The following is a 25,656-nucleotide window of genomic DNA, read 5'->3' as shown; positions in this document are numbered from 1 at the left end:
GCCAGGTGCGCCATCCTCATCCTGCTCCGGAGGACAAGGACACACTGCCCTTCATTTCACCCAGAGTACCCTGCCTCCAGCTCACCTGAACAGGGGCACAGGGGGCTCTGGGCAGGGACTGGGTTTGGTAGCGCAACCCCTCCTTTCCCACCCCTTGCTGACGGCCCTCGGGACATCATCGTGCAGCCTCCCTGTGGCCCACCTCTCAAGGTGAGGAGGACGAGAAGGACCACTGGTGACATTGGTGACCTGGTGAGACTGTGGCCATGGGGTGATGACAGGTAACGCGGCTTGTTACCTAAGGTTCAAGGCAAGAAGATACTAGAATGCATTGCACAGATGATGAGATTTAGAATTATCCTCTGCTGATTTATTTAGAATTATGCTCTAATGATTTTAAAGAGGCAAAGAGGGAGATGACTCCGGGGGACAGTTTATGTTGAGCTTAAAGACGGGCCCAGGCCCAGGCTTGCAGGCCGGCGTCAGAAGGAGGCCCCAGCGCTCTGGGCTCCGGACTCGGCTGCGCGGGTCTGAGTGGATCTGGTCTGTACCAGATTGTGCAGGTGGCAGGACCGCCTATGCCAACCAAACCCTCGGAAGACTGACATAGCAAACAAAACACAGGCTTAGGTGTTTGTCCCAAGTACACAGTAAACCTTTCCAGTGGCCCCCAAACTTGCTTCCTCAATCCCCACCCCCCGCCCCCAGTCTCAAGGTGGCTGGGAGACAAAATTCATAATCAGAATGTTATTTGCTGAACAAAGACGCAGAGCAAAAGAGCTGGGTGAAGGTGAGTGATGTTTCGTCCGGATACTGGAAAAGCCTTCGGAGTAGAACGAGCTTTCCGGGTGATCAGAGCACGAGGAGCCTCCGGGAAAACTGTTACATAACCCGCAACAGATTCTCCACGCCTGGCCCCCCTTTCGCTAAACACATACAGGTGACCCGTCTACCGCACCTCCGAGCACACGGGTCCGGGTGTGTGCAGACGGAGCCCACCCGGTACAATTCTCACTGCTTTGTTTTACGTTCGGTCGTTTTTCTGAGCCTGTCCCCGGCCCATCTTCCCACGGGTCAGGGTACTGATGGGCCTCTTCACGTACGTCCTGGTTCTTGCTACCTCCTCTGATGGGGGTGATTTTTGACTTCTGGGGCCCTCTAACATGCAGGTGGGCAGTTCCCTCAGCCTGCCTGGGGGATGCCCCCCGCCCGCCTCCTTCAGCACCAGGGACCCCGCTCCCCTGTGGAGCGCCTTTGTACTGTTGTCCTGTTGGCTTTGCCTGCTGCCCTCACTCCTGCCTTCCTGGAGGAAGGGATGAGAAACCACCCTGCCTTTCCCCCCAAGAAAGTCATTTTCTCACCTTAGGTGGGCCATCTGCTTCTCTCAAAACAGCTCTGCTTTGACTTGAATTGGATACATCTTGTCCCAGGCATTCTGCCAGCTGGACTGGGGGAGAAGAAAAAAATGCTGTAGGCTCCAGGAAATGGAGCAACTAAGAGTGGTTTCCTTGTGATGGCAAGTCTTTTTTTTTTTTTTTTTTTGAATTGCAACTTACGGAATTAACCTAAAGGAAACTGCATCAGTGTCCACGGGAGTGGTCTACAGAGTGGCAACCTGCACATGAATTTCCTAAGAGTTCATCCCACTGGGGCAGGTGGGCAGATCCCGCCCTGGGCCTGACAAATGGAGGGGACAGTGAGTACTTGCTTTCGACCCAAGACAGATGACCCCTGAGCTTAGAGCTCTCACTCCTGGCAGCAGAGCTGATTCACCAGTGGGGTTCTCAGTCTTCATGCTTTGTTCCCACTCAACTGGCTGCTTCTGACACCGAGGCATGTTGAGGAAAATTTCCTTAAACCATGGGGGATTAAAGACCTCTTCTTAAGCTCCCAAGCTACTGGGAAAAAAAATTATCCAGGGTATAGAGTGTCCAAATGCCCAGGCTGCACAGCAAAAGATACAATCAAGAAAATGAAATGACAACCTAAGAATGGGGAAAAAAATACCTGCAAATCTTATACCTGACAGGGGGCTAATTAATATATAAAGTGTATAAAGAACTTGTACAACTCAACAGCAAAAAAAAAAAAATCCACAAATAATCCAATTTAAAAATGGGCAAAGTTCTACTTTTTGTTCTTTAAAAATGGAACTACCATTTGTCAATAGGCACATGAAAAAATGCTCCGTATCGCTAATCATCAGAGAAATGCAAATCAAAACTACAATCAGGTTATCACCTCAGATCAGTCAGAATGGCCGTCATTAAAACATCCACAAATGACAAATGCTGGAGAGGGTGTGGAGAAAAGGGAACCCTTCTACTTTGTTGGTGGGAATGTAATGTGGTGCAGCCACTTTGGAAAACAGTGTGGAGATTCCTTAAAAAATGAAAATACGATCCAGCAATCCCACTCCTGGGCACATATCCAGAAAAAAAACCTCTAGTTTGAAAAGAGATATGCACCCCAATGTTCATAGCAGCACTACTTACAGTAGTCAAGATAGGGAAATAACCTAAATGTCCATCGACAGATGACTGGATAAAGACATTGTGGTATATTTATACAATGGAATACTACTCGGACATAAAAAGAATGAAATAATGCCATTTGCTGCAACATGGATGGACCTGGAAATTTTCATACTAAGTGAATTAAGCTAGAAGGAGAAAGAAAAATATCATTTGATATCACTTATATGTGGAATCTAAGAAAAAAGTGACACAAATGAACTTATTTACAAAACAGAAACAGACTCACAGACATAGAAAACAAACTTACAGTTACCAGGGAGGGAAAGGCGGAAGGGATAAATTGGGAGTTAGAGATCTGCAGATACTAACATAAAATAAATGAACAGCAAGGCCCTACTGTACAGCACAGGGAACTATATTCAATACCTTGTAATAACCTATAATGCTGTACACCAGAAGTTAACACAACACTGAACCAACAACATAACACCATTTGCAGCAACATGGATGCTCCTGGAGAATGTCATTCTAAGTGAAGTAAACCAGAAAGAGAAAGAAAAATACTATATGAGATCGCTCATATGTGGAATCTAAAAAAACAAAACAAAACAAAACAGAAACAGACTCATAGACATAGAATACAACCTTGGGGTTCCCAAGGGGGAGGCAGGTGGGAAGGGACAGACTGGGGTTCAAACTTTGTAGATACTGACAGGCATATGCAGAACAGATAAACAAGATTATACTGTATAGCACAGGGAAATATATACAAGATCTTGTGGTGGCTCACAGTGAAAAAAAAAGTGACAGTGAATACATGTATGGTCATGTCTAACTGAAAAATTGTGCTCTACACTGGAAATTGACACAACATTGTAAAATGACTATAACTCAATAAAATAAAGTTAAAAAGAAAAAAGAAGTTAACACAAGATTGTAAACTGACTGTCCTTCAATTAAAAAACAAAACAGAACAGAACCACCACATGGTCCAGCAACTCCACTTCTGGGATTTACCGGAAGGAAATGAGAACACTATATTGAAGAGCTATCTGCACCTCCGTCTTCACAGCAGCATCATTTACAATGGCCAAAACAGGGTAAGAACAGAAGTGACCATCAACAGATGAATGAATAAAGGAGCGGCAGTTTATACACACACACAGTGAAATAACATAAGAAGGAAGGAAATGCTGCCGTTTGCAGTGACATGTATGATGAAAGTTGAGGATGTCACGAAGCCTCCATCCCTCCACGTTGTAGGTACTTCAGTGTCTCTCTCTTAAGGACTCCCCATTCCTCAAACTGTCCAGGAACCCTGGGAACTTACTTAGTCCAAAGGGATCAGTCTTGCTTCAAAATTCCAGGCTTTTTAAAAAGAACTGATCAGTCCATTAAAAGTTCTGACCTTAATCACTTCTGCGGGGTGTCACTATTGACAGCTGGTTCCGACAGGCTCTGGTGAGTCCTTGTCCTACTGTAAGGACCTCCTTTCTGCTTCAGAGCCCTGAGCAGGCAGCCGGGTGGCCCTGAGGACACGGACTCCCAGGACGACAGCTTATTGGATTTACGCTCACACAGTCAGCCACTGTTCCGTCCGCACGACCGCTCTGCCAAGGTGGCCCGTCTCACTGGGTTCCTAACCACAGCTACACACTGTGCCCAGAACATGCTGTGCCCACAAACCTCTGGGCGCTGGTGTTGGGCCTAGAGTGATGACCCAGACTCCCTCTTTTTTCCTGAGAGGACTTTACTGGGTCTTTTTGCTGCAAGGGAACCTCTTTCAGGGCTTTCTCAGCCCTTCAGAGGCTGAACCTCCAAAGGGAGGGGGACAGGGTCCCGATCTTCCTCCTGCTGGAGGGCCCCCGGTGAGTTTAACCTGGCACATCCGCGGGACACTGGGAAGAACTGTTCGTAAGAGTCCTTCCCTCAGACCTGTGTACCGACGCTCCTCACACTGGTCGAATGGAGCGGATTCGGGGAACAAGCAACAGAGACCCCCGGGGTCATGGTCCGGTTCTGTCTTGCTGCTTCTCCAGCTTAAAAAAAAAATTTCAAATCACTGCCAATGTTTCTGGGAAGCTGGAATACTTGAAAATCTTCGGTGATAGTTTGTCCCGAGGCGTTTATCAGGCTTTTTCCCGTGTGGGACGCAGCTAAAGCCTGAGGGACACAGAGCACAAGGTGTGTCTTGTTTCAGAGAGAATCAGACTCCCACGGATTCTCTCCTGAATTTCTTCCACTGAGCAGCTGATAAAGCCCTAACCCCCCTCCCCGCCCGGCTCCCTGGGAAGCCAGTCCTCCTCGCCTCCCTAGCAGTCAGGCTCCAAGTGCCGAGATCCCCAGAACGTCTAGGTCGGGGAAGAAAACCCCGGCATTTGCCAGCCTGGTTTGAACTCATTCATTTTCTGTCGTTTCTACAGACAAGAGGAATCCATGAACTCGGACGGCGGCCTTGAGCCCCTCATTCTCACTGCTACCTGGCCTGCTCCACTTTCTGAAATACTGTCCATCGAGTAACTTAAGACACAAAGCCCAGCATACACTGTGGGCGCTTTCTGGATGCCAGGATGTTTCATACTTGAGCTTGCTGGTCCGGACAGCACAGGTCACTTGGCTTCTGTGGGGAAGTGCAGTGAAAAGTCTGTAACATGGGAACAGCGTGGGGACAATTTCTCTTAATTCATCTGCAAAGGAGCCCTCTTTGGAATTCTAGTAATAAAGGCAGGGATCCAACTTGCCATTGGATGGAAGACAGTGTTACGGAAAGGCCTTTTTTTCCTTTTTGGTGGAGCTGTTATCATATTTTAGATTTCCAGTGAACATACTTGCCTCCCACTCTAAGGCACACCTGTATCCTGTGAAACAGTAAGTTATGTTCTAATAGAATCATACTGTATGTAAAACGTATCATGTATTTAGAGATGAAATATCCAGGGGAAATATTTCCACACCTTACTATTTCTTGCACTTCCTGTGTCCTGGCCAATATATACACACACAAAGGGAGCTGGGTTTGATCATCTCATTCTGTGTTGTATTTATTACTTCAACCTGCAAATGCTTTTATTTGGATTTCCAAACACACACCTTTTAACATGTTTTACTAGTGAGGGAGCAATAAAGGAACATTTTTGCAGCTAATTTAACACCTATAAATTTCTCTGTTCGCAATGTAAAAGGAATGGCCCCAGCAGACCACATGTCTGCTCATATTTCAAAGAACATTCGATGTAAATACTTCTAAATTGCCATTTTTCAGAGTTCTCTTTTTCCATAAAACATTTATGAGTTCACTATTTATACTTTTATTTTTTAAAAATGGTGCCTGATTCGGAACAGATTTACTATGTGAAAATTATTTTTTAAAATAGCTATACTTGAGAAGCCACGTAGAAGCTAGATGATTACAGGGCAACAATTACCATCAACCTGAACAACGTTAAGAAGATATTGATCAAAACCTGTGAAAACTTACGTCCACACCAAAGTTGATGGCACCTCTTATATTTACGATGCAAACACTGAGCAGCAAAGATGTCCTTTGGCAGGTGAAAGGATGAGCAGACTGCGGTGCATCAGTGTAATGGAAAATCATTCAGTGACGGAAAGAAGTAAACTATCAGACCCTAGAAAGTACGCGAATGACTCTCAAATACGTATTGCTGAGCGAAAGAAGCCAGTTCCTGCAGGCCACATACTACATAGTTCCGATTACCTGACAGTCTGGAAAAGGTAAAGCTGTAGACACGGCAGAGAGGTCAGCAGTCACGTGCAGCTCAGGGGCGGAGTGCGTGCTTAGTGTGCCTAAGGGCCCGGGTTCAATTTCTAGTACCTGCAATTGAAAGAAAAAGAAATAAAGTTACAAAAAAAAACAAAAAACCTGAAAACCAATCCAGTAGTTGCTGAGCGCCTAGCAGGGGGAGGGCTGAACAGGCGAAGCACAAGGGGTTATTTTAGGGCAGGGAGACCACTCATAATGTATCATAATGTAACAGTGGATCATTAACACCGGGCTTTGTCAAAACCCACAGACCTTTACAGCACAAAGACTGATCCTTAATGCGTGCAAGTTAAGAAAACATATTTAAGAGGTTGGGGTATTCCAGGGTGGAATGTAGAATGTGACCGAGCAATCTAACAGAATTACAAATGTACAAAACAATCTCACTGAGGGGCGAGGGGAGGGAAATGGGCTGACCTGAGCAACTCTGGAAGTGGAGCCGATAAAACCGAGGGCAAAGGGTGCTGTACAGAAGCACTGGGCCCCGGTTGATAGAATTATTTATCCCAGGACACGTCTTCTTCCCAGAACACACAGCCCGCATTTAATCAGGTGGTAAATACTAGACACATCTCAACTGAAGGATGATCTGCAGAACACTTACTCGGTACTCAAAACCCGTGAAGGTCATCAAGAACAAGGAACATCTAAGAAACTGTCACGGCCCAGAGGAGCCTAAGGAGAGGTGAGCGGAAATGCCACGTGGTATCCAGAGGGGGTCCTGGAGCAGGACAGAGGACGAGAGGGAAAAGCCAAGAAAAAAACGAAGTATGAACTTTACTTAAAAATAATATGTCAATATTGATTCATTAATTGCAACAAAGGTATCATACTATTGTAGGATATTAAATAACAGGTCTACGTATATAGGAAGTTTCTGTCCTGTTAGCAACTTTTTCTGGAAATCTAAAACTACTCTAAAGTGTTACAGTTTCTCTTTAAAAAGATACCGAGAATCATACACTCACAAAAAGTGGAAAATGGAACTGACCGTAAAACCCGTCAATTAAACCCTTTATTTGACGAGGCAGAGCACGGAGGCTTTACAGCAGGTTGGGTAGCCTGGCTGGCTAGCCGCTCAGCCTGGTCCTCAGAGACACCGCAGCACCACCCAGTACACGCAGACACTCAGTAAGTACTTACTGAATGAAGAATCATAACCAAGAACCTACCCTCTCCCCACGTATTTCACCCATTCGCTCATTTGTGTATTAACTCATTCATTCACGTAACAAATACACACTGAGTGTCTGGCACTATCGTTGACTCCTGGAATTAGAATCACTTAGCAGCTCTCTCCCAAGGATGGACATTTTGGCAGTTTCTCCTATCTGACTTTGCAGGAAACTCCGGTTAGCCGATTCAAGGTTATACGTGTCCCCAGGAGACTGGTCTCCGGCCAGGTATTAACGGACCGTAGACTGAGGGGGTGCGCCAGGGAGGCCCCGAGTCCCAGAGGGGAAGCGTTTCGCTTACACACAGGCTGCGGGCTGCGGCTCCGTGAGCCGTGTGTGCCTCCCCCCCGACTCCCTCTGCTGCTCGCTGACGCACCAGGCCAACAGCGGACTCACGTGGTCTCTCCAGTGTCAGCTCCACTGCTCACCAGCTGTGTGATCCTGGCCTTCCTGCCCAATCTTCTGGAGCCTCAGGTCCCCCGACTGAAAAGTTACCCCTCAGCACAAATGTCGCAAGTCCAGAGGAAATCTTAAGGGAAATTTTAGTTCTAATCAAAAAGAATACTGTTACTGAGTTCCAAAATAGAACAGGTGAATGGTTTCTTTTTAACTGATGAAAGACGCTAAAGAAATTTTAAAAAGTCATGTTGTCTGTGGCTCGCTGTTCTTTCAGCAGACACACTGGGAATTAGTTTTCAGGGACCAGGATTATTTTGGAACTCCTTTTGTCAAGGACACTCACATAAAACAGGTCCGACTTCTCTCCTGGGAGGAACTTGTGAAGGTTGAAACCAGCTGTGGCTTCTCTCCGCCCTCGGTGACTCCAGAAGGATTTAAGCCTGAAGGAAACAAGAGAAAAGGAGTCACTTACGGGACCGAGAAGCGGGAGGCTGTAAATCAGGGCTCAGGCGGGAGCTCCCAGGTGAGGGGCCGGAGCAGGGCTTATGTGTTCCCATTTCTTCCCACAAGCTTAAGAGGTCCAAGGTCTAAATTTGTTTACACCTAAGACGTCTCCTGGGCCTTCCTCTGACTGACTGGAAGGATGTGTTGTTGTTGTTGTTTGTTTTTTAGGAAATACTAATCGGCTCGCTTTTCAAATTTAATACCAATGCTTTCAACAGAACTGCTTAAGTTCTGTATCACGAAATGGCTCTGTCATTCATTTGTGGACACTTTCTATTTGTCATAAACCTGACTGGACCTTATATACCTATGTAAGACACACAGACACACGCATATAGTGAGTATCGCATAGCTACCTGGAAGTCTGGGCAGTACATTTGAATGGCCTCATCCACCTCACAGAAGAGGTTGACTCTGGCAGGCTCCAGAGGTTTTCTGGAGACAGATTTCTCCAGAGCATCATAAGCCAGGGCTCAGCAAGAGGTCTGAGTAAGAGGCCATCAGAAGGCCCCCACATACAAGAAAACAAAGGCTGGTTTCAGGTTTTGTGAACTGCGAACCCCAAGTTACAAGCCTCCAGGACAGCCTCTCCAGTTGCAGGTCGTGGCTGGCAACTCAGCTGCTTCTCAAACGGGCAACCCTGGCCAGTGGACCCCCGGACGAACAGCTGCGGACGTGTCTAAATCAACAGTGTTCAGCGATGCCCCCTCGAAATGCTGGGGAGTCCAGCTGGTGACGCGTCAGTGCCTGAGACGCCACAAGGGGCGAGGACGCCGCGATGCGCGTGTGCGTCTGCGGAGCGGTCTTTCCGGGGCGACTGGGAACGGGATGGGGGGGTGTCGGGCCGTTACCCCCGGAGCAGGGATGTGGAAATTGCTGGACATAAAAATGAACCAACTATTCTGAACAGCTACCAGATTAAACACAGGGACACAACGTGGGCAATGCAATGAAGGAAATAAAACAATGAGACGCACAGGGAAGTAAGAGGACGAGGGAGAACCCGCCGGCGGGAGGCCGCGTGCGGGCCCCGCCCTGCGGCGTAAAGGAGCCCCTGGAGGCCCGGGGCCTGAACCGTGGTTCTCCTCTCCCTCGCACTCACACATTCCTACGTGTTCCTCATACTCATAAATTACCCCTCTCCGTGGCATCGTCTCCACTTAGTAACCCGCACAGGAAACTTAGGGCTACGCACGCCAAGGAAGGGTGCGGGCAGGTGCACACACGCCTCCCATCTCTTCCTGGACCCCCGCCACGGGCTGCGGCCGCAGTAAAGCGCAGACCAGAGACGCCCGCTCTCGGGGCTGCGGACCGCGCCGGGATTCGCGGGTCTTCAGTTTGCCGCGCGCTCCTCCATCCCGGGGGTGTGGGTCCACGGGGCCTTCCGCTCCCCTCCCTCCTCCCTGAAATGCGCTTCCCTTGACTCCCGGGACAGCTCCGCTCGCTCTTCCGCTGTTCTCTTTCTCTAGTCGTCCCTGGAGGGCCGGGGTCCCCGAGGTCCTGATCTCAGCCCGGCTGCCTTCTCGCTCGGGAACCTGTCTGAGCGGCACTAGGGCCAGAGCCTCACTGCAGGGTCTCCTGGGTGTGGGACCCTGGGCAGGCCGCCCCACGTCTCCGATGGGTCCTCGTTTACAAAATGGGGCCAACAAGAGGCCCAGGAGGGAGAGTAAATGAGTTCAGACGTGTGACTGCTTGGCACACAGTCAGGGCTCCGCCACTCTGCAGTGGGACAGCCATGGCTTCCGCTCTCCTTTTGTGAGAAACTCCGTCAGTCACTTAGTTGACGTTCTGTGGATTCGTGGAAAAACCCGAATTCTCCAGCCCGTGCTGCTTTCCTGGGCTCCAGGTGCATTTAACCAACAGTCTGCTGACACCCCAGTTAGCCCGGGGCGCCTTCCACTCAACATCCACGAGCCAGCGCACCCCAGCTCCGCGCTCCTGCCCAGCCCCAGCCGTCCTTCGCCGCTGTTCTTCGTCCGAGGTGAGGAGCAGCGTCAACCACCCGAGAGTCCAAACCTTTGAGAAGCTAGTAAAGCCTCCCCTCCGCTCAGCATCTCCTACACGGAACATGGACATCGAATTGCAGTTTCACAGAAGCTCGCTGCAGTTCTGCTTGCTGGCCCTCTTCTCCTGCAGGGGATCCCTCTCCCCGCCTCCAGCCCCCTCTGCCCCCACATCGCCCTCCTTTCAGGCTGCGGTCGGCAGGTTCATCCTCTCTAACGGTTTTCATCACCTTTCTGTCCACTTCAGGATAAAATCCAAAACTTTCATCAGAGAGGGAGGGACTTTATCCCCGTGCCCTTCCTTCCCGGTCCTCCTATTGTGCCCCCTCCCACCCCCAGTTCCGGCCACGCTGCCGTGGTCCCCAAAGTGACCTCCTCCCCTCCACCCTCCCGCCCCTGTTAATCCAACCAGGACCCTTGCTGATGCCGTTCCCCGTTCTCCACCCAGGTCGCCCTGCTCCACCACCGTCTCTCACGAGGCAGTGAAAACAACGCAGACAAAAGGACAAGGAGCCGGTGCCACGCTTCCAGCTCGGTTTGCTCCAGACTGAAATTCCTTTCGTGGCTGGATTTCTGAGGCACAGACTAGATTTCTTTTTTCGTCATTTCATTTTTTGTTTTCTGGTGACAGAGGAGCCTCTGGGTGAGGACCTGGTGAGTGGGAACAGACCTTCTACTGACAGTCACAGTAAGAGATCTGGACGGTGAGGAACACCTGGTGAGAACACACACAAAGAAAGCACGAAAGGGGCAGGGATGCTCGGCCGGACGCCTTCCAGAATCTCAGTGGCCGAGCCTCCTCCGCTTTGTCTCTGTCTCTCGGACACACATTTCCCTCAAGGTAAAAATCACTCTCTCTCTGTTCTTTTTTAGTCCCTGAGGTTCTACATTTTGTTGCTCCCAGCGTCTGCCTCCCTGGGGTTCTCACACAGACCAGTTATTTCCTTCTCTGAAGGAGCTACTGGTTCACTGCCGCCTGGTCTGGAAGAAGCCAGGGAGGCAGTCCTTGCTGCCCGGTGGCCCCCCGCCCCCTCCCACCCCCTCCCGGTGCAGCGGTGAGGCTGTCAGTCCCCGGAGGGGGCCAGGCAGACAAAGGTCCTTCTGTTACCTCCTTCCAGCACCTCCTCTCTTCCCCTTTTGCCCAAACTCACCCACTGAGTTGGAGCATTTAAGAAGATTCCTCCGCCAAGAAGACCAAAGGAAAGAAGAAGAAAAAGGGTAGGTACCTTCTTTTCTTAAAAAGTCATCTTATGTCGTTTCTTCTACTGCAAAGTCCTGCTCTTGATGAGAGCAGAAGTGTATTTATGTGCTGGGTCGGAAGAGAGAGTCAGAGAGGGGCTGTGAGGAGGTGATACATGTGCACTTTGAGAAAGTTGATGCTTCCTAGGATAAAGGGAAAGAATCTGAAGAAAAGAGCAGAGAAGATGTGCACTCAAGGGAAAGGCACTTAATTAGAGCTTAAAAAGAGGCAGTCCCTCGCGGCTGCCCCTCACTACAGCCCACGTCTGCTCTGAGTCTGGTCAGGGCTCTGTGGAGGTGATGACGCCTCTTCATTTCTTTTTAATGAAGCAGCTGGGTCTCTGTCTTCCTGCCTTACATGAAGTTAATGGCAATGTCTAAGAAAGCGAATTTTTTGTTTTGTTTTATTTTGTTTTTGCTTTTAAAAGTCCTGATTCCTAACAAGAAACTGGTATAAAACATGTGGTACAAAGAGGGAATTCATTGAATTCATCCTTGGTGTCCCCACTGTGGAACACAACACAGTGTCTGTATCACTACCATACGGGGAACCCTTTTTCCCTTTGGGGCTTCTAAAAATTCCTCTTTGAAATTCCTTAGCTTGGTTACATAGGCTGCGAAGAGCTCTCCCCAAAAGCTGGTCCTTTCATCCAGTGAAGCTGGTTTACTGTGGCCAGGAAAATGATGAGAATGATGCAGGACTGGACCCCATTGGCATCCTCTGAGATGCGCGAGGGCAGGTCCCCCTCAGGGAGAGCGTGGACTCTGCTTTTCTGCTGGTGAAGGTCCCCTGGGTGTCTGGGCTGACAGGGTCTGTTTTAGAGCTTTCTCATACCACCCTGTTCCTCTAACCCACGCTAGGAAGAGTTTCCCTTCGGCACTCTCTCATTCTAACACAAACCTCTTCCGGTACAGTTAATAAGAAAAAGAGAGAATTTAAAAACTAACAGTGACTTTCAGCCTCCAAGAAAGATGAAAGGGAAACGTCACAGGCTGGACGGCCATTTTAATCTCTTCCAACTCTAATTCGGGTATTTTAAATGTCGAGTTCTGGGGCTGGAATTTTCATTTGCTTTTGCAGCCTCTGCTTCTGTCTTGCTGTCAGGAAAGGAATCTGAAAAGGGACTGCCCTTTCTGTCCAACCCATCAGCTTTGTTCCATCCCACGGCTCTGAACCCCAGTTCCCAGCACTGATGCCCGCTGTCTGCAGGAGCACTGCTCCACCAAGGTCTGAACACGCACGACACAGCCCTCTTAGTGCTGGCCATTTAATATGAGATAATTTTCTTTTGAAGTCTCCACTTAACTCCAACCATTCAAAAGCTTTCTGGTGCCAAACACCCTCACACAACCAAAATTTTCAATTTCCAACCTACATGGTGGTGGGAATAACTTACTGTTTAATTGGAAACATTCTGCCCATAGTTCTGTGTTCTCCGCATTGACCTTTCTGTGCCGCTGCTGGGATATGAATGGTAACTTACAACACTGGGAACGATGTTAATTACACAAAACTGAATCTAAAAAAACCAAAGGGTAACTATCTAGAGATAGTTATTCCTTCAGATGTTCAGCTTTTAGCTTTGTTTTCTGCTGTAATTTGGGTGTACTCCAGGAGGAATTTTTAGTACATGTACTTCAACTAGAAGAGGGGAAAAAAAAAGAGCCATTTGCTTCGAATTGGCCAAAGTCATTTCACTTCTGTTGGCACTTGAGAGTATATGATCTGGATGGATTGCTGAGGATTAAGGTTGGTGTCTTTTAATGAAAAAACAGACCAGTGTATCATAGGAACATACTGGTACAGACAATTTCCCATTTGCCAAAGAACAGTTAAAGCTATTTATCTGCACTCAAATGAAGGAAGAAAGAAGACTTCAGTTCAGACTTGTAATTTATAAGGTGTTAAAAAAAAATCCAAAAGCCTGCCAGTGAGTGAGTGCTTGCCAGGCGTGGAACTTTCCATGGCAGTGTGTGACTGAGGCAGACAGAAATGCCCTTCTGTGCTCTGGCCTGGACACAGTCAAGACGGGCCCCTGGCGGGGCAACCTCCCCACTCACATCTCCCATACCACATTTGTTCCTTCCTCCAGCGAATGCATTTTGAACATCTGCTGCCAGCCCAACATGGAAGCAGGCGCCCTGAGATGCAGGAGGAGGCGAGGTGACAGTCCCTGCCTTTGTAGCGCTGGCATCTCCTTCTCCAGTCCCCACACATGGGCTCACGGGGCCTCGGTCCCTCCCCTCTTCTCTTCCCAGTCCCTGCAGCCCTACAGCGACAAATACTATCCGTAAACACCTGAAGACTCACATTTGTATTTCTGACCCTGACCTCCCGACTCACATTCAGCTGCCTGCTCAACGTCTTCACTTCATGATTGACAGGCACCTCAAGTCAACTTGTCCAAAACCTGACTCTTACATTCCCCCCACAGTCGACGCCTTCTAATTCTTCCTCAGCTCAATAAATGTCAGTACCACTCAGGTCAAAAAATCTAAGATGCATCCTTGATACCTTCCCTCTTGCCTCATAGCTTCAATCAACTATCACCAACATCCTCTTTTCTTCTGCTCCCAAGCTTGCCCCATGACCATGTTTTTTCATAGAGTAGCCAAGGATTGTTTTCTTCTGAGACATAAATCAGATCACATCACTATTCTGCCAAAACCATTGAATGGTTTCCCAATATACTCAATAAAATCTAAACTCCTTATCATGTTCTCTCCAGCCCTTTATGACCTTCTCAGATCTTCCCTAGAGTCACAGAATGACCAGCTCCATAAGTGGTCATATAGCTTTTGGTGAATTTCCCATGCCCAGCTGAAGCCACATTCTCCATATGGTGAAAGGGCTTATGACAAAGGCTGACCATGACAAGACACTGTTTAATCAAATTCTCAGTTCTTGTAGCACAGATTATACAGATATGCTTTGGGAACATGGAACAAGGGAGTGCTCAGAGTGGGACGGCCAGATTGGGGACGGATGCTAGGAAGGGATGGGTTTGAGGTTTGCCCTTGATGGACTGTTTGGTCAGAAGTTAACATAGAGAGAAGAGCTGAGAGGAAACAGCCAGGCAGAGGCGTGTGGCCAGGACTGGATGGCGGTCCAGCTATCTGGCCAGCTTAGCAGCTGGATGATGGGATGGAAGGGAAGTGGAAGGTGGCTTTAGGATCAGCCCTGAGAAGTCGTCAGTCTTTCTGATGACATGACACCAATCTAGGCTCTTGCTCAGGGTTAAAAAAAAAAAGGGTTTTCAGAGACTCATTTATACAACTCTACAAGTATGGGCCAAGCAAGCACCGTGGGAGCCACGGGGTATGTGATGGTGAACCGAACAGAACCTCTCTTTCTGTCGGATGGGAATGGCAGACGTAGAACGAGTGAACGCACAGATGTACCACCTGGATTGTGATAAGTGTCACTAGGGAAAAGAAGAGACATCTTGCAAGAGCCAGGCTGAAACTACTGTAGGCTGGGGGCCCAGGGATGCCTTTAAAGAAATGACACTTAAAGCGAGACTTGACGTCGAGAAGCAGCAGCCACACGACGAGCGTTTCTGCAGGGGGCGGCATACTGCAAGAGCCCAGCACGGAAGCCAGGCGTCTCTTTTATTCTGAGGAAGGACGCTCTACATCTTTTATTGCCATAGGTTTTAAATGGTTGATAATGAGTTATTTTCTATAAATTATCTATAAAATTTTTCTAAAAAATATAGATTATCAAGATTCACTCAAGAGGTTGAAACTGTAACTTATATGCAACAAGTTAATATGAAAAATTGTGGTTTATCTGAAACGCACATTTAACTCAGCATCCCACATTTTAGCTGGCAACCTTATACTTTAACAACATGAAACGCTGTTGTCTGAGTGGTAATGTCAATACATGTAATCAATCAGCCTGTAGAAGAGGCCAGCGGGTGCCGGGCGACGAGCTTTGAGCACGTCTGCATTCACGCACAGAGAGCAGTGGAGACGCTCTGAGGGCTGAGCCTTCGTTAATACCCGTCCTGGACTTGAGCTGCTCCACACTCTACTCCCTCGTCCCTCCCCTCTTTGCTTGTTACCTTACAATCTGGCTCTCCCTTCTCAACCCCTCCCCTGGTTTATAGTCTCTTTCTCCAACTTATCTCCCACCCAGAACATAAATCGTAGAGTTTCCCTGGGTCCCTGGCCACCTCAGTTCCTCCTTAACACCCTCGCCAGTGCATGTCCCAAAGAAACACACGAAGTGTTAACAACAGCTCTCTTTATGTTGAAACTCCAGTTGAATTTTATTCTATCTGTGCTTTTCTGTATTTTCCATGTTTTAGACTGAGTATTATTACTTTTTTTTCTTAGAAAAAGTATTTTTCTTAAAAAAATAGCCAACCAGGCTTATGGCTCTAATTAGAACCAGCTAATGGAAAGAAAGCATAAAATGTTAATGGTCATGAAATGAATGTAAGAACAAACCACACTTAAATGCAGGAAACATAAGAAAGGGTAATTGGAGCCCAAATAGGCTAAATGCATGACTTTATCCAAAAGCCACAAGGAATAGACAACATTAAATTAGATTACCAAAAATAAGAACATGATTACATAGTAAAAAACTAGGAAGATCAAAGCAGTAAAAGATATGAAAAATGTGAAAGACCTAAAAAAAAAAAAAGGAAAAATTCTAACGTATTAGGCAAAAAGATGAAAAGAGTCAACAACTTCCCTCCCCTCACCCTCCACTCCTCCCCAGACACCCAACCTTTTGATAGAAATCTGGTGAGAGGGGTTAGAGAGAAACCAGGTGTGGTGTTTGTTATTGAGTCTTCTGATAAATGTGCACATACATAGAGATATATGTTTTAAGTCAGGTATGAGCTAGCTGGCAAAAAAAAAAAATGTTAGTTTCGATAAGAAGCAAGGAAGCAAACAAAACCCAGAAATTTGGGAAGTACACTTTAAAGTCAGATTATTTAGAAATGATTAAATACAATACATTTAAATTAAAACAACGGTACGCAGATTTCAGGGTTTGGCAGCTTCCTAACCTCTTCCAGGCACTAACAGCTCTCTGCAACCAGACGCTGAGTTTACAGGCTGAGAAACCCCTCCTGCCCTGACTGCAGCACCTGGAGACGAGGATATGTGATGCCTTCTTTCACGGATGTGCCAGGCACTGTTTCGGGGGCTTCATGTCAGACAACATCCTTCCTGGAGCTTACGTTCAAGGTTGAGGAGGCACAATAAGAATATTTTCATCATAATTTAAAGGTTTATAAATGCCATGGGAAAGTGGAGCAGGAATAGCAGATTGAGAATGTGTGAGGGGGGCAGAATTTTAAATAGGATGGTGAAGTGGGTCTTTTACTAAGAAGCGAAGTGAGCAAAGACTTGAAGAGGGCGAGGGGGGTAGTTATGCAGATTTCGGGGGGGAGAGGTCCCCTATCAGAGGAGACAACCAGTGCAAAGCCTTGAAGGCAAGAGTGCACCCATGCACCCAGCATTGCTGAGGACCAGCTGGAGCAGACAAACAGGAGGGGAGGAGCAGGTGAGTTCAGGGAGGTGACGAGGAGGGAGCCAGGCTGCACATGGAGGTCGTTGCAATGACTTCAGCTTTCACCCGAAGAAAAGTAGAGTTATCGGAGAAGGACAGGTTTAGTTACTGATATTCTCCTTAATTCCTTTGGTACTCCTGGTACTTAGGACCCTGCCCGGCACAAGTGAGACACTAGAGAACATTTGGGCTAAGTGAAACCAGCTTGCTCCTGTTCCTCTCTCACATAATTCCTGGACCACTGGGTTAGTGAGTCCCATGTCAGTGCTGTTCCATCCCTTTCTCACCCAGCAGTGGCTGCTCTTCTCCTGAAAACCTTGCTGGTTTGGTCTTGGTGTGGGCAGAGGGATCACCCGAGGAAGTACGTGAAGATCTGGGCCTGGAGATGAGGGGGTGACTCTGGGAGGTGTTTCAGCAGTCTGCTTCACCGAGGACAAAATATATAAGCACGACTCCAGAAGTAGGAAGGGCAGCCCGTGCAACCACACTGGGTCTTCTCTGTTGTATTTTGGGACCAAAGAGCAACTCACCCTATCCAAGAGATGCGCATCAGAGGAACCATAGTTCAGCCTGGGGAAGGAGAGCAGAAGAAGGGAGAAACACAGTTCTGAGATTTCGGCTTGAGAATCTGTAAGATTTGGGCATCTGTCCTCCATATCCCTCCAAGAATAAGCTACAAGTAGTAAGAGTGACACAGGAAGCATCACTTCTGCCCCAGATGCAGCAGCAAGGACCAGATCTGCCCACACTCTTGAAACAGCAACAAGAAACAGCCAAAATATGTGAAACACTCTTTGTCGAAACACTGGATTTCAAACAAGGAAGGACATTGCTCCTTAGGAGATGGGAAACAAATTAGGTGAGCCCCACAATGTCCCCCAGTCTACTCCCTTGAGAGAGGGAACTCGGATAGAGTCCTGACTTGTAGAAATGGAGCGGGAAGGCAGAGGCCAACGCAGCTGGCGCTCACAGAGCAGAGTACCCAAGAGAAGAGAGATACACAGAGACAGACCCTTGGAGCCTGCAGAGGGCCCCACTCAAGTATTTGGCAGAAGACAGATTAGTGTATGCAAATGAGGAAACTACCCAAGGTCAGAGGGGAAATATCTGAAAGGATTAGAGAACCGAGTGTCAGTTACTCACAAAAGGCCAGGAATGCTCACAGAGACAGACTGAAAACTTCATAATTCACAGGACACTGGGTAGTCTGCTCAGGAAGGAATGGCCTCAGTAGTGAGGAGTGATTAGCCCTACATGAAAACTGATCTGGAGCCACCTAACAAATCATAAGAGCAAGCCTTGCAAGGATCAGACTCTTTCCACGTAACTTAGTTGCCTCCCAAAACAAAGCACAAGAATATTTATAAAATTAGAAAAATACTCAGCATCCCATAGGGTGAAGTTTAAGGTTTCTGTCATCCAATCAAGGATAACCAAGCACACAAAGCAGCAGGAAAACAGAACTCATGACTAGAATAATCAATCAATTGCAACCAAACCAGAACTGATACAGATGTTGGAATTAGCAAAGGGCATTAAAACAGACATATCCTTAAGGCACTGAAAGAAAAAAACTGCCAACCCATTATACTGTAACCTATTATACCATAACCTTTGTTCAAAAACAAAGGTGAAATAAAGATATTTTCAGATATACAAAAGCTGAAAGAATTCATCACCAGAAAGCCTACAGTATAAGAACATTAAAGGATACCCTTCAGGTGTAGGGGAAATGATCCCAGATGCAAATACGGGTTTACACAAAGGAATGAAGAGCACTCGAAATGAAAACTTCGCGGATAAATGTGTAAGTTTTTTTTTCTTGTTCTTTAAACCCCTAAAATATAATTGATTGTTTAAGCAAAAATAAAAATAACATATTTGGGAGTTTATAGCACATAAGTATGTAAAATATATACCAATAATAGCATAGAAGATGGGAGGAGAGAAACAGAAATATAATTTTGCAAAGTCCTTATACTAATGTAAAGCAGCATAAGGTCATTTGAAAGGAGACAATGATCAATAAAAATAGATACTATAAACCATAAATCAACCATTAAAATAACAAAATGAAGAATTACAGCTTAGCAGCCAACAAAGGAGGTCAAGTGAAATTATAAAAAAAAATTTCAATTAATCCAAAAGAGCACATAAAAAGAGGGGGAAAGAACAAAAAACAGATGAACCAAATAGAAAACAAATTGTAAGATGATTTATTTAAACCTAACCATGTCAATAATCACATTAAATGTAAATGGTTTCAATACTCCACTTAAAAGGCAGAGACAGTTTGAATAAAAATGCAAGACCAACCTCTAGGTTGCCTATAAGAAACACATTTGAAATATAAACCCACAAATAAGTAAAAATAAAAGTATGGAAAATATGTTCAGAGACTAGATCAGAAGATCCGGTATTATTAAGATGCCAATACTCCCAGATTTATCTATAGATTCAATGTAATCTCAAAATTCCAGTAGGCTTTTTCTGTAGAAATTGACAAGCTATTAATAAAAATTCATAATAAAATGTAAAAAACCTAGAATTGCCATAACAACTTTGTAAAAGAAGAACAAAGGTTCCCGGCTAATTCTACCTGATTCCAAGAATTATTATAAAGCAATGGTAATCAAAACTGTAGTATTGGTATAAAGATAAAGAAACACTTCAACAAAAAAGCATAGAAAGTCCAGAAATACACCCACATCTATATTAAAAACTGATATCTGACAAAGATGTAAAGGCAATTCAGTGGAGAAACAAGTCTTTTCAATATGTAGTGCTGAAACTATTAGACAACCAAAGGAAAAACAACAAACAAAAAAAGAATTTCAATCCATATTATGCACTGTATCCAAAAAGAAAAAAACAAAAACAAAAAACCACCCAAAAACCAAACCAAACCAAACCAAACAAGAAACTAATATGGACCATGGAGCTAAATGTGAAACCTAAAACTATAAAACTTGTAGAAGAAAACATAGGAGAAATGCTTTGAGATCTTGGGTAAGGCAATAATTTCTTAAATATGACACCAAAAGCATATTCCACCAAAAAAAATTGAGAAACTGGACTTCATCAATTTTAAGAACTTTTGCTTTTTTAAAACCACTGTTAAGAAAGTGAAAAGGAAAGTCAAAGATGAACAATAAATGTTGGGGAAGCAAACACCTAATAAAGAACTTGTGTCTGGAATATACAAAGAACCCTTAGGAACACGAGCCTAATTTTTTTTAAATGGGAAAAGATTTGAACAGACAAGTTCACCAAAGAAGATACAAATATGCAGATAAGCATATGATAAAGGCTCAAAGCAGCTTTAGCCATAATTACCAAAACTTGGAAGCAACCAAGATGTCCTTCAGTAGGTGAATAGACAAATAAATAAATGGTGGTACATCCTGACAATGAAATATTATTTAGCACTAGAAAAGAAAGACAGCTCTGTCAAGCCATGAAAAGACATGGAGGAACTTTAAATGTATATTGAAAAGAAGTCAATCTGAAAAGCTTACCTACTGTATGATTCCAACTATGGGACATTATGAAAAAGGCAAAACTATAGAGACTATAAAAAGGATCAGTGGTTGCTGCAGTGGTGGGGATTGGTGGGGAGAGATGAACAGGCAGGGCACAGAGGAATTTTAGGGCAATGAAAACACTCTGAATTATAATATAATGATGCATGTAAGTCATTACACATTTGTCCAACCCGTAGAATGTACAACACAAAGCACAAAACTGAAGGTAAACTATGGACTTAGGGTGATCATGATGTAGGTTCAATGTAGGTTCATCCTTGGTTAAAAAAAGGTACCATGCTGGTGAGTGGTGCTGATAATGGGGGAGGCTATCCACCTTTGAGGGCAGGGAATATATACAAAATCTGTACCTTCTTTTCAATTTTATTGTAAACTAAAACTGCTCTAAAATAACTAAGTCTTTTTAAAGCCACATTATCTTGCTTAAAGCAATTGACCTTTGAGGGGTATCTAATCACTGAAAATGTCATACTAAAATTTCCTTTCAGCCATATTGTTCTCTTTCATAGTACAACATGCATATCTGTCTTCCCTGCTTTTTAATACTCCAAAGGTAGGAAAGGTACTTTGGCTCCTGCCCACAAGATGGAATCTGAATGGCTGTGGACTGTGATTCTGGTTCCTTCACTATTTTGCTAGTCTTCCTCTAATACAAGAGCCTCCATTTTTTTTTCACATTTAATACAGAAGCCAGAGAAGTCTGATTCAATAGATAATGAATATTCCATAGTTGTATGCAAGTACTACTCTTGAAGGGTTACCTCCTAAAATAGGAATTAGATACCATTGCTTGGTACGACTCCCAACAGTTCAAAGTAGAACTGGTGGGTGGAAGCCACAGAAAATTATTTCCCAGTACGGGAAACGCTGGGATGGTACCCGTGGAATGCGTTGATTTGATCAGCAGTGAACTCTCCGTCAAGGTAGGAGATCAAGAGCAAGCTAAATTTCTCCCAGGGGGAATTCAAGCCTCTGTTTTCAGCCGAGGCTAAGATGTGATCCATGTTGGGATAAGAGCTCACAAACTACTAGAAATCTGTTTTAAAACAAAAAAGTGGGTCCCCAAAATAATTCTGAAAGTTTTAAAAACTTAATTATAAATATATCTATGGAATATAATCTGTCAGTGTCAGGATAAATGGGCTTTTTGCTTCTGTCAGGGTGGGACCCAGGTTCTCTGACAACGTTGTTAGGATATGCAAAGTCCAAGAGACACTGCACACTGATGCTGTCTGTTCTAGACATTTACTCGAGTTTTACTGCTTGAAAAAGCAGTTTTTCTCTACTGAACGTAAATGAAATAAATGACTTTGTGCACTTAAAAATGCAGATTCTGGCTCTTAACAGTATCTCCCTTCTCCCCTCCCCCACATAATTCTCATTCCATACTTCTTTGTGGAGCTCAGGCATTTCATTTTTAACAAATATTCTAAGTGACTTTTATTGCAGATGGTCATAAAACTATACTTGGAAAAAAACACATTCAAAGAGAGTAGAAAAAACTCCCACTCTATCCAAGAGTTTATAAGAATGCTGCAGAACTTTATGTTCAAATGAATTCCATCTTTAAAAAAAAAAAAACAAAAACACCACTGACACATTTTGGTTTTTCTTCTATCACAGGGCCAAAAGCCAAAATGAAATTTATAGTACTTGCTGTCACCGTCGGGCTAACTTTGCTGCTAGGAGTCCAAGCCATGCCTGCAAATCGCCTCTCTTGCTACGGAAAGATACTGAAAGACCGCAACTGTCACAATCTTCCAGAAGGAGTAGCTGATCTGACAAAGGTTGATGTAAACGTCCAGGATCACTTCTGGGATGGGAAGGGATGTGAGATGATCTGTTACTGCAACTTCAGCGAATTGCTCTGCTGCCCAAAGTAAGGAAACGCAATCACAAAATATACTGTTGTGAAATGTATGCTTAACAACTCTCTCTTAAGACATCTTCAAAATGACTTTGCTGAAATTAATCACTCTTTTTAGTAAAGATCCTGCTCAAATCTCAGCTGTTTTCTAGAATCATCACTACTGTGTACCAAATTGAATGTTTTCATTTAAGAAATAGAGTTTGGCATATTTTAGTAAAACTAAATGAAATCCAGAAAATTAATACCATGCCAATCTATTAAATTAATAACAGTCCAATCAGTTGGTTGCCTGTTTGATTTTTAACCACAACTGGTAGCTGAAGTCACCTTCAAGGCTGACATCTTAACCCAGTTTGAAAACTAATAAAGGGCTTTAAATAAAAGATCCCAGTGAGGAGATCAAATAACTAACTGGATGAAACAGTTTGGTAATGGTCAAAGAAAAACTTTCTCACTCTATGTATGAGTTGACCAGAAATTAACTAAGTAGACGTTATCCACTGACTTGGAAAGTAGATGTATTTTAAGTGTAATACAAAGGTGGAAAAATCAATAAACATTTTTAGTTCTTGACTTTAAGGTAATCTTCCTCTGGTTATTGAGGAATCTTTCAAATAGTACGATTTTGGCTATTTTATACTGACATTAGTTTTTTTCAAATTACTTTCAACATACGTCATCATATTTTTCATTTTCCTAAGAAATCTGTGATAGAGAAAGGGTAGCTATAACCATCTTATCAAGGAAAGGTTCAGAGACAGGAAATGACCAGCGCCATCCCACAGAACTAGTTAATATCAGCACCAGGACTAGAACCCGGTCTTCTGATTTGAACCAGATATTTTTTTCTACCAAGCCAGTTAGTTCTTAGGTTTGGTTCCTGGAACAGCAGCTTCAGCACTACGTGAGTTCTTGCTAGGAAAACGTAATCTATCCTTGGGCCCCATACCCAAGCGGGATCAGAACCAAAGGAGAGGAGGCACCGCAATTACGGCTTAAACCCGCCAAGTGATTCTGATACATAATAAAATTTGAGAATCACTCTGTTAAACGATGATATCATGAACTTAAGTTAACCAATTCCATAAAGTGACTTAATTTTTCCCAGACTACATACATGAAACGCCATGTTATGTTAAAATATCATGTTTGCTTTTTTGTAATGCTAAGACTTAAAACTACTTCACTGAAATGTATTCATTTTATAATATAATTTTATGATTATTCGTTAATGGATGAGAACAGAAGTATGGCTATACGAAAGTATTTTCAGTTTGATTTTGGGTTACTGTTTTCCCAGTAGCAACCTATAACTGAATATATTTCAGGTTTTTTGCCTGTAAACACAAATTTTAATTTGCCATCCTATTTTTTTTCAGTTGTATTGAGATATAATTAACATACAGCATGGTATAAGTTTAAGGTGTGCAGCACGAGTTGACATAAAACAGCAAGTTCATACTGTACAGCACAGGGAACTATATTCAGTATCTTACAGTAACCTATGGTGAAAAGACTATGGAAACAAATATATCGTACGTTCCTATATGAGTGAAGTATTGTGCTGTACACCAGAAATTGACCCAACATTGTAAGCTGACTATACTTCAATAAAAATATTTTTTAAAAAACCAATGAGTTGACAAACGTATACAGCTGACCCTTGAACAACACCTGTTTGAGCTGCGTGGGCCCACTTATACACAAATCTCTTTCACTAAGTATGTACTGCAGTACTGCACCATCCGCGGTTGGTTGAATCCCCGACTGTTGGACCGCGGATATGGAGGGCTGACTATAAAGTTAAGCATGGATTTTCGACGGCACAGCAGGTCAGGGCCCCTTACTGCTGTGTTGTTCAAGGGCCAGATGTGCTGCGAAATGATGACCACAGTAAGTTTAGTTAACACCCATCACCTCATATAGTTACATTTTTTTCCTTTTGATAACTTAGAATTTAGTCGCTTAGCAACTTTCAAATACATCACACAAAAGCAGTATCTATAGTCATCATGTGGTGCGTGACGTGCTGTTTATTTCTAATGAGCCGTAACCACGATATTACCGTTCACATACATACAATTTTATATTATTCCAATCATTTTTGTCATTACCTTATGTAATCTTTCCAACAAGGGTTGAGTAGCTTAACATTACACCTTTCCCTGTAAAACCTAGATATCTATTTATTGGCTTTCTAAGAAATTTCTAATCTTCAGTTTCTTACCTATAAACTCCATGGCCCATCCCCACCCATATCAGAGAAATGAATTTTTTTGGTATGATTGTAAGGTTTTGAAATCACCCAATCTCTCCTTTACTTTATAGATAAATGATGTCAATGGCAAATGGGGGGAGAGTAGAATTGATTACCTTTTTGGTCTTTGCTGCTCCTGCGGCAAGTCCTCTCACTCATTCTCTTTGTACTTTATTCACCTAAAAAGAATAGTCATATCTGAAATCCTGGAAATCACTGCCCACTGTTAGCCCAGAAAAGACTAACATATATCTTAGCTTTCAGCTCAGTTTAATTCATGTTCTCCTTTCTTTCAGAGATGTCTTCTTTGGACCAAAGATCTCTTTTGTGATTCCTTGCAACCGTCAGTGAGAATCTTCATGTATTCCGGAGACCACCCCACCTAATTTCCCACAAGCTGCACTCTAACAGCATAACTCTATTTCTGGTTTCTATGCAGTGCAATAAAGCAGATTCTATAAATTCTTACTTGTCTATGACAAGTAAACTTGTGTTAAATAAGCAGTAATAAAAATTCAACTCAATTTTTCTCTGTGGATGTTGTTTAAAATTTTTGACTAGAAAACTTTCATCTGCAGGGTGTTCACTTTGCTCAGTAAGAGTTCTTTTCTGTCCCCTAGGTGAAGAGTCATAAACCTGGCTCAAAAATTGAGAATACTTTCAGTTCTTAATTGACAGTTCTTGACCATGTATACTTAATGAAAAGAACCAGGTATAAACTGAATTCTTGGAAGGGAAACTAGAAGTCTTCCAGTAAATGGGGAAAAGGGAGCGAATATTTGTGTATATAGTACGTGTGCCAAATACTTTAAGCACATTTGCATTTTGCTCCTTAAAAAACAACAAAAACTTTCAAGGTAATTATTC

At 44.3% G+C, this 25,656-nt stretch overlaps 1 protein-coding gene and 1 long non-coding RNA gene across 10 annotated transcripts; one reads left to right on the top strand and one right to left on the bottom strand.

Annotated features, from left to right (window-relative positions):
* Positions 1–343: 343 nt before the first annotated feature.
* Positions 344–9,011, bottom strand: LOC116286136 (uncharacterized). Of its 4 annotated transcripts, none has more exons than XR_012065961.1 (7): positions 8,696–9,011; positions 8,179–8,275; positions 7,833–7,965; positions 6,679–6,982; positions 6,196–6,312; positions 5,956–6,106; positions 344–1,447 (listed from the first exon to the last, which is right to left on the bottom strand). It is a non-coding gene; the product is annotated as an uncharacterized lncRNA (long non-coding RNA). The 4 variants fall into 4 exon arrangements; XR_012065962.1 differs by lacking the exon at positions 5,956–6,106 and having other exon boundaries at positions 344–879; positions 1,362–1,447; XR_012065960.1 differs by lacking the exon at positions 5,956–6,106.
* On the top strand, positions 6,968–25,313 carry SCRG1 (stimulator of chondrogenesis 1). Of its 6 annotated transcripts, XM_072952614.1 has the most exons (6): positions 9,168–9,322; positions 10,186–10,320; positions 10,791–10,877; positions 10,974–11,183; positions 22,286–22,541; positions 25,086–25,313. In XM_072952614.1, the coding sequence occupies exons 4-6, from the start codon at positions 11,099–11,101 to the stop codon at positions 25,138–25,140; spliced, it is 396 nt and encodes a 131-aa protein (XP_072808715.1). In that variant the 5' UTR covers positions 9,168–9,322; positions 10,186–10,320; positions 10,791–10,877; positions 10,974–11,098; the 3' UTR covers positions 25,141–25,313. The 6 variants fall into 6 exon arrangements, with proteins under 6 accessions (XP_072808716.1, XP_072808717.1, XP_072808715.1 ...); XM_072952615.1 differs by lacking the exons at positions 9,168–9,322; positions 10,186–10,320 and adding an exon at positions 6,968–7,029; XM_072952616.1 differs by lacking the exons at positions 9,168–9,322; positions 10,186–10,320 and adding an exon at positions 7,605–7,664.
* Positions 25,314–25,656: the final 343 nt, after the last annotated feature.

Source organism: Vicugna pacos, chromosome 31 (genome assembly GCF_048564905.1).
Source record: "Vicugna pacos chromosome 31, VicPac4, whole genome shotgun sequence".
Classification (NCBI taxonomy): Eukaryota; Metazoa; Chordata; class Mammalia; order Artiodactyla; family Camelidae; genus Vicugna; species Vicugna pacos.
This window is presented reverse-complemented; position numbering and strand designations above follow the sequence as displayed.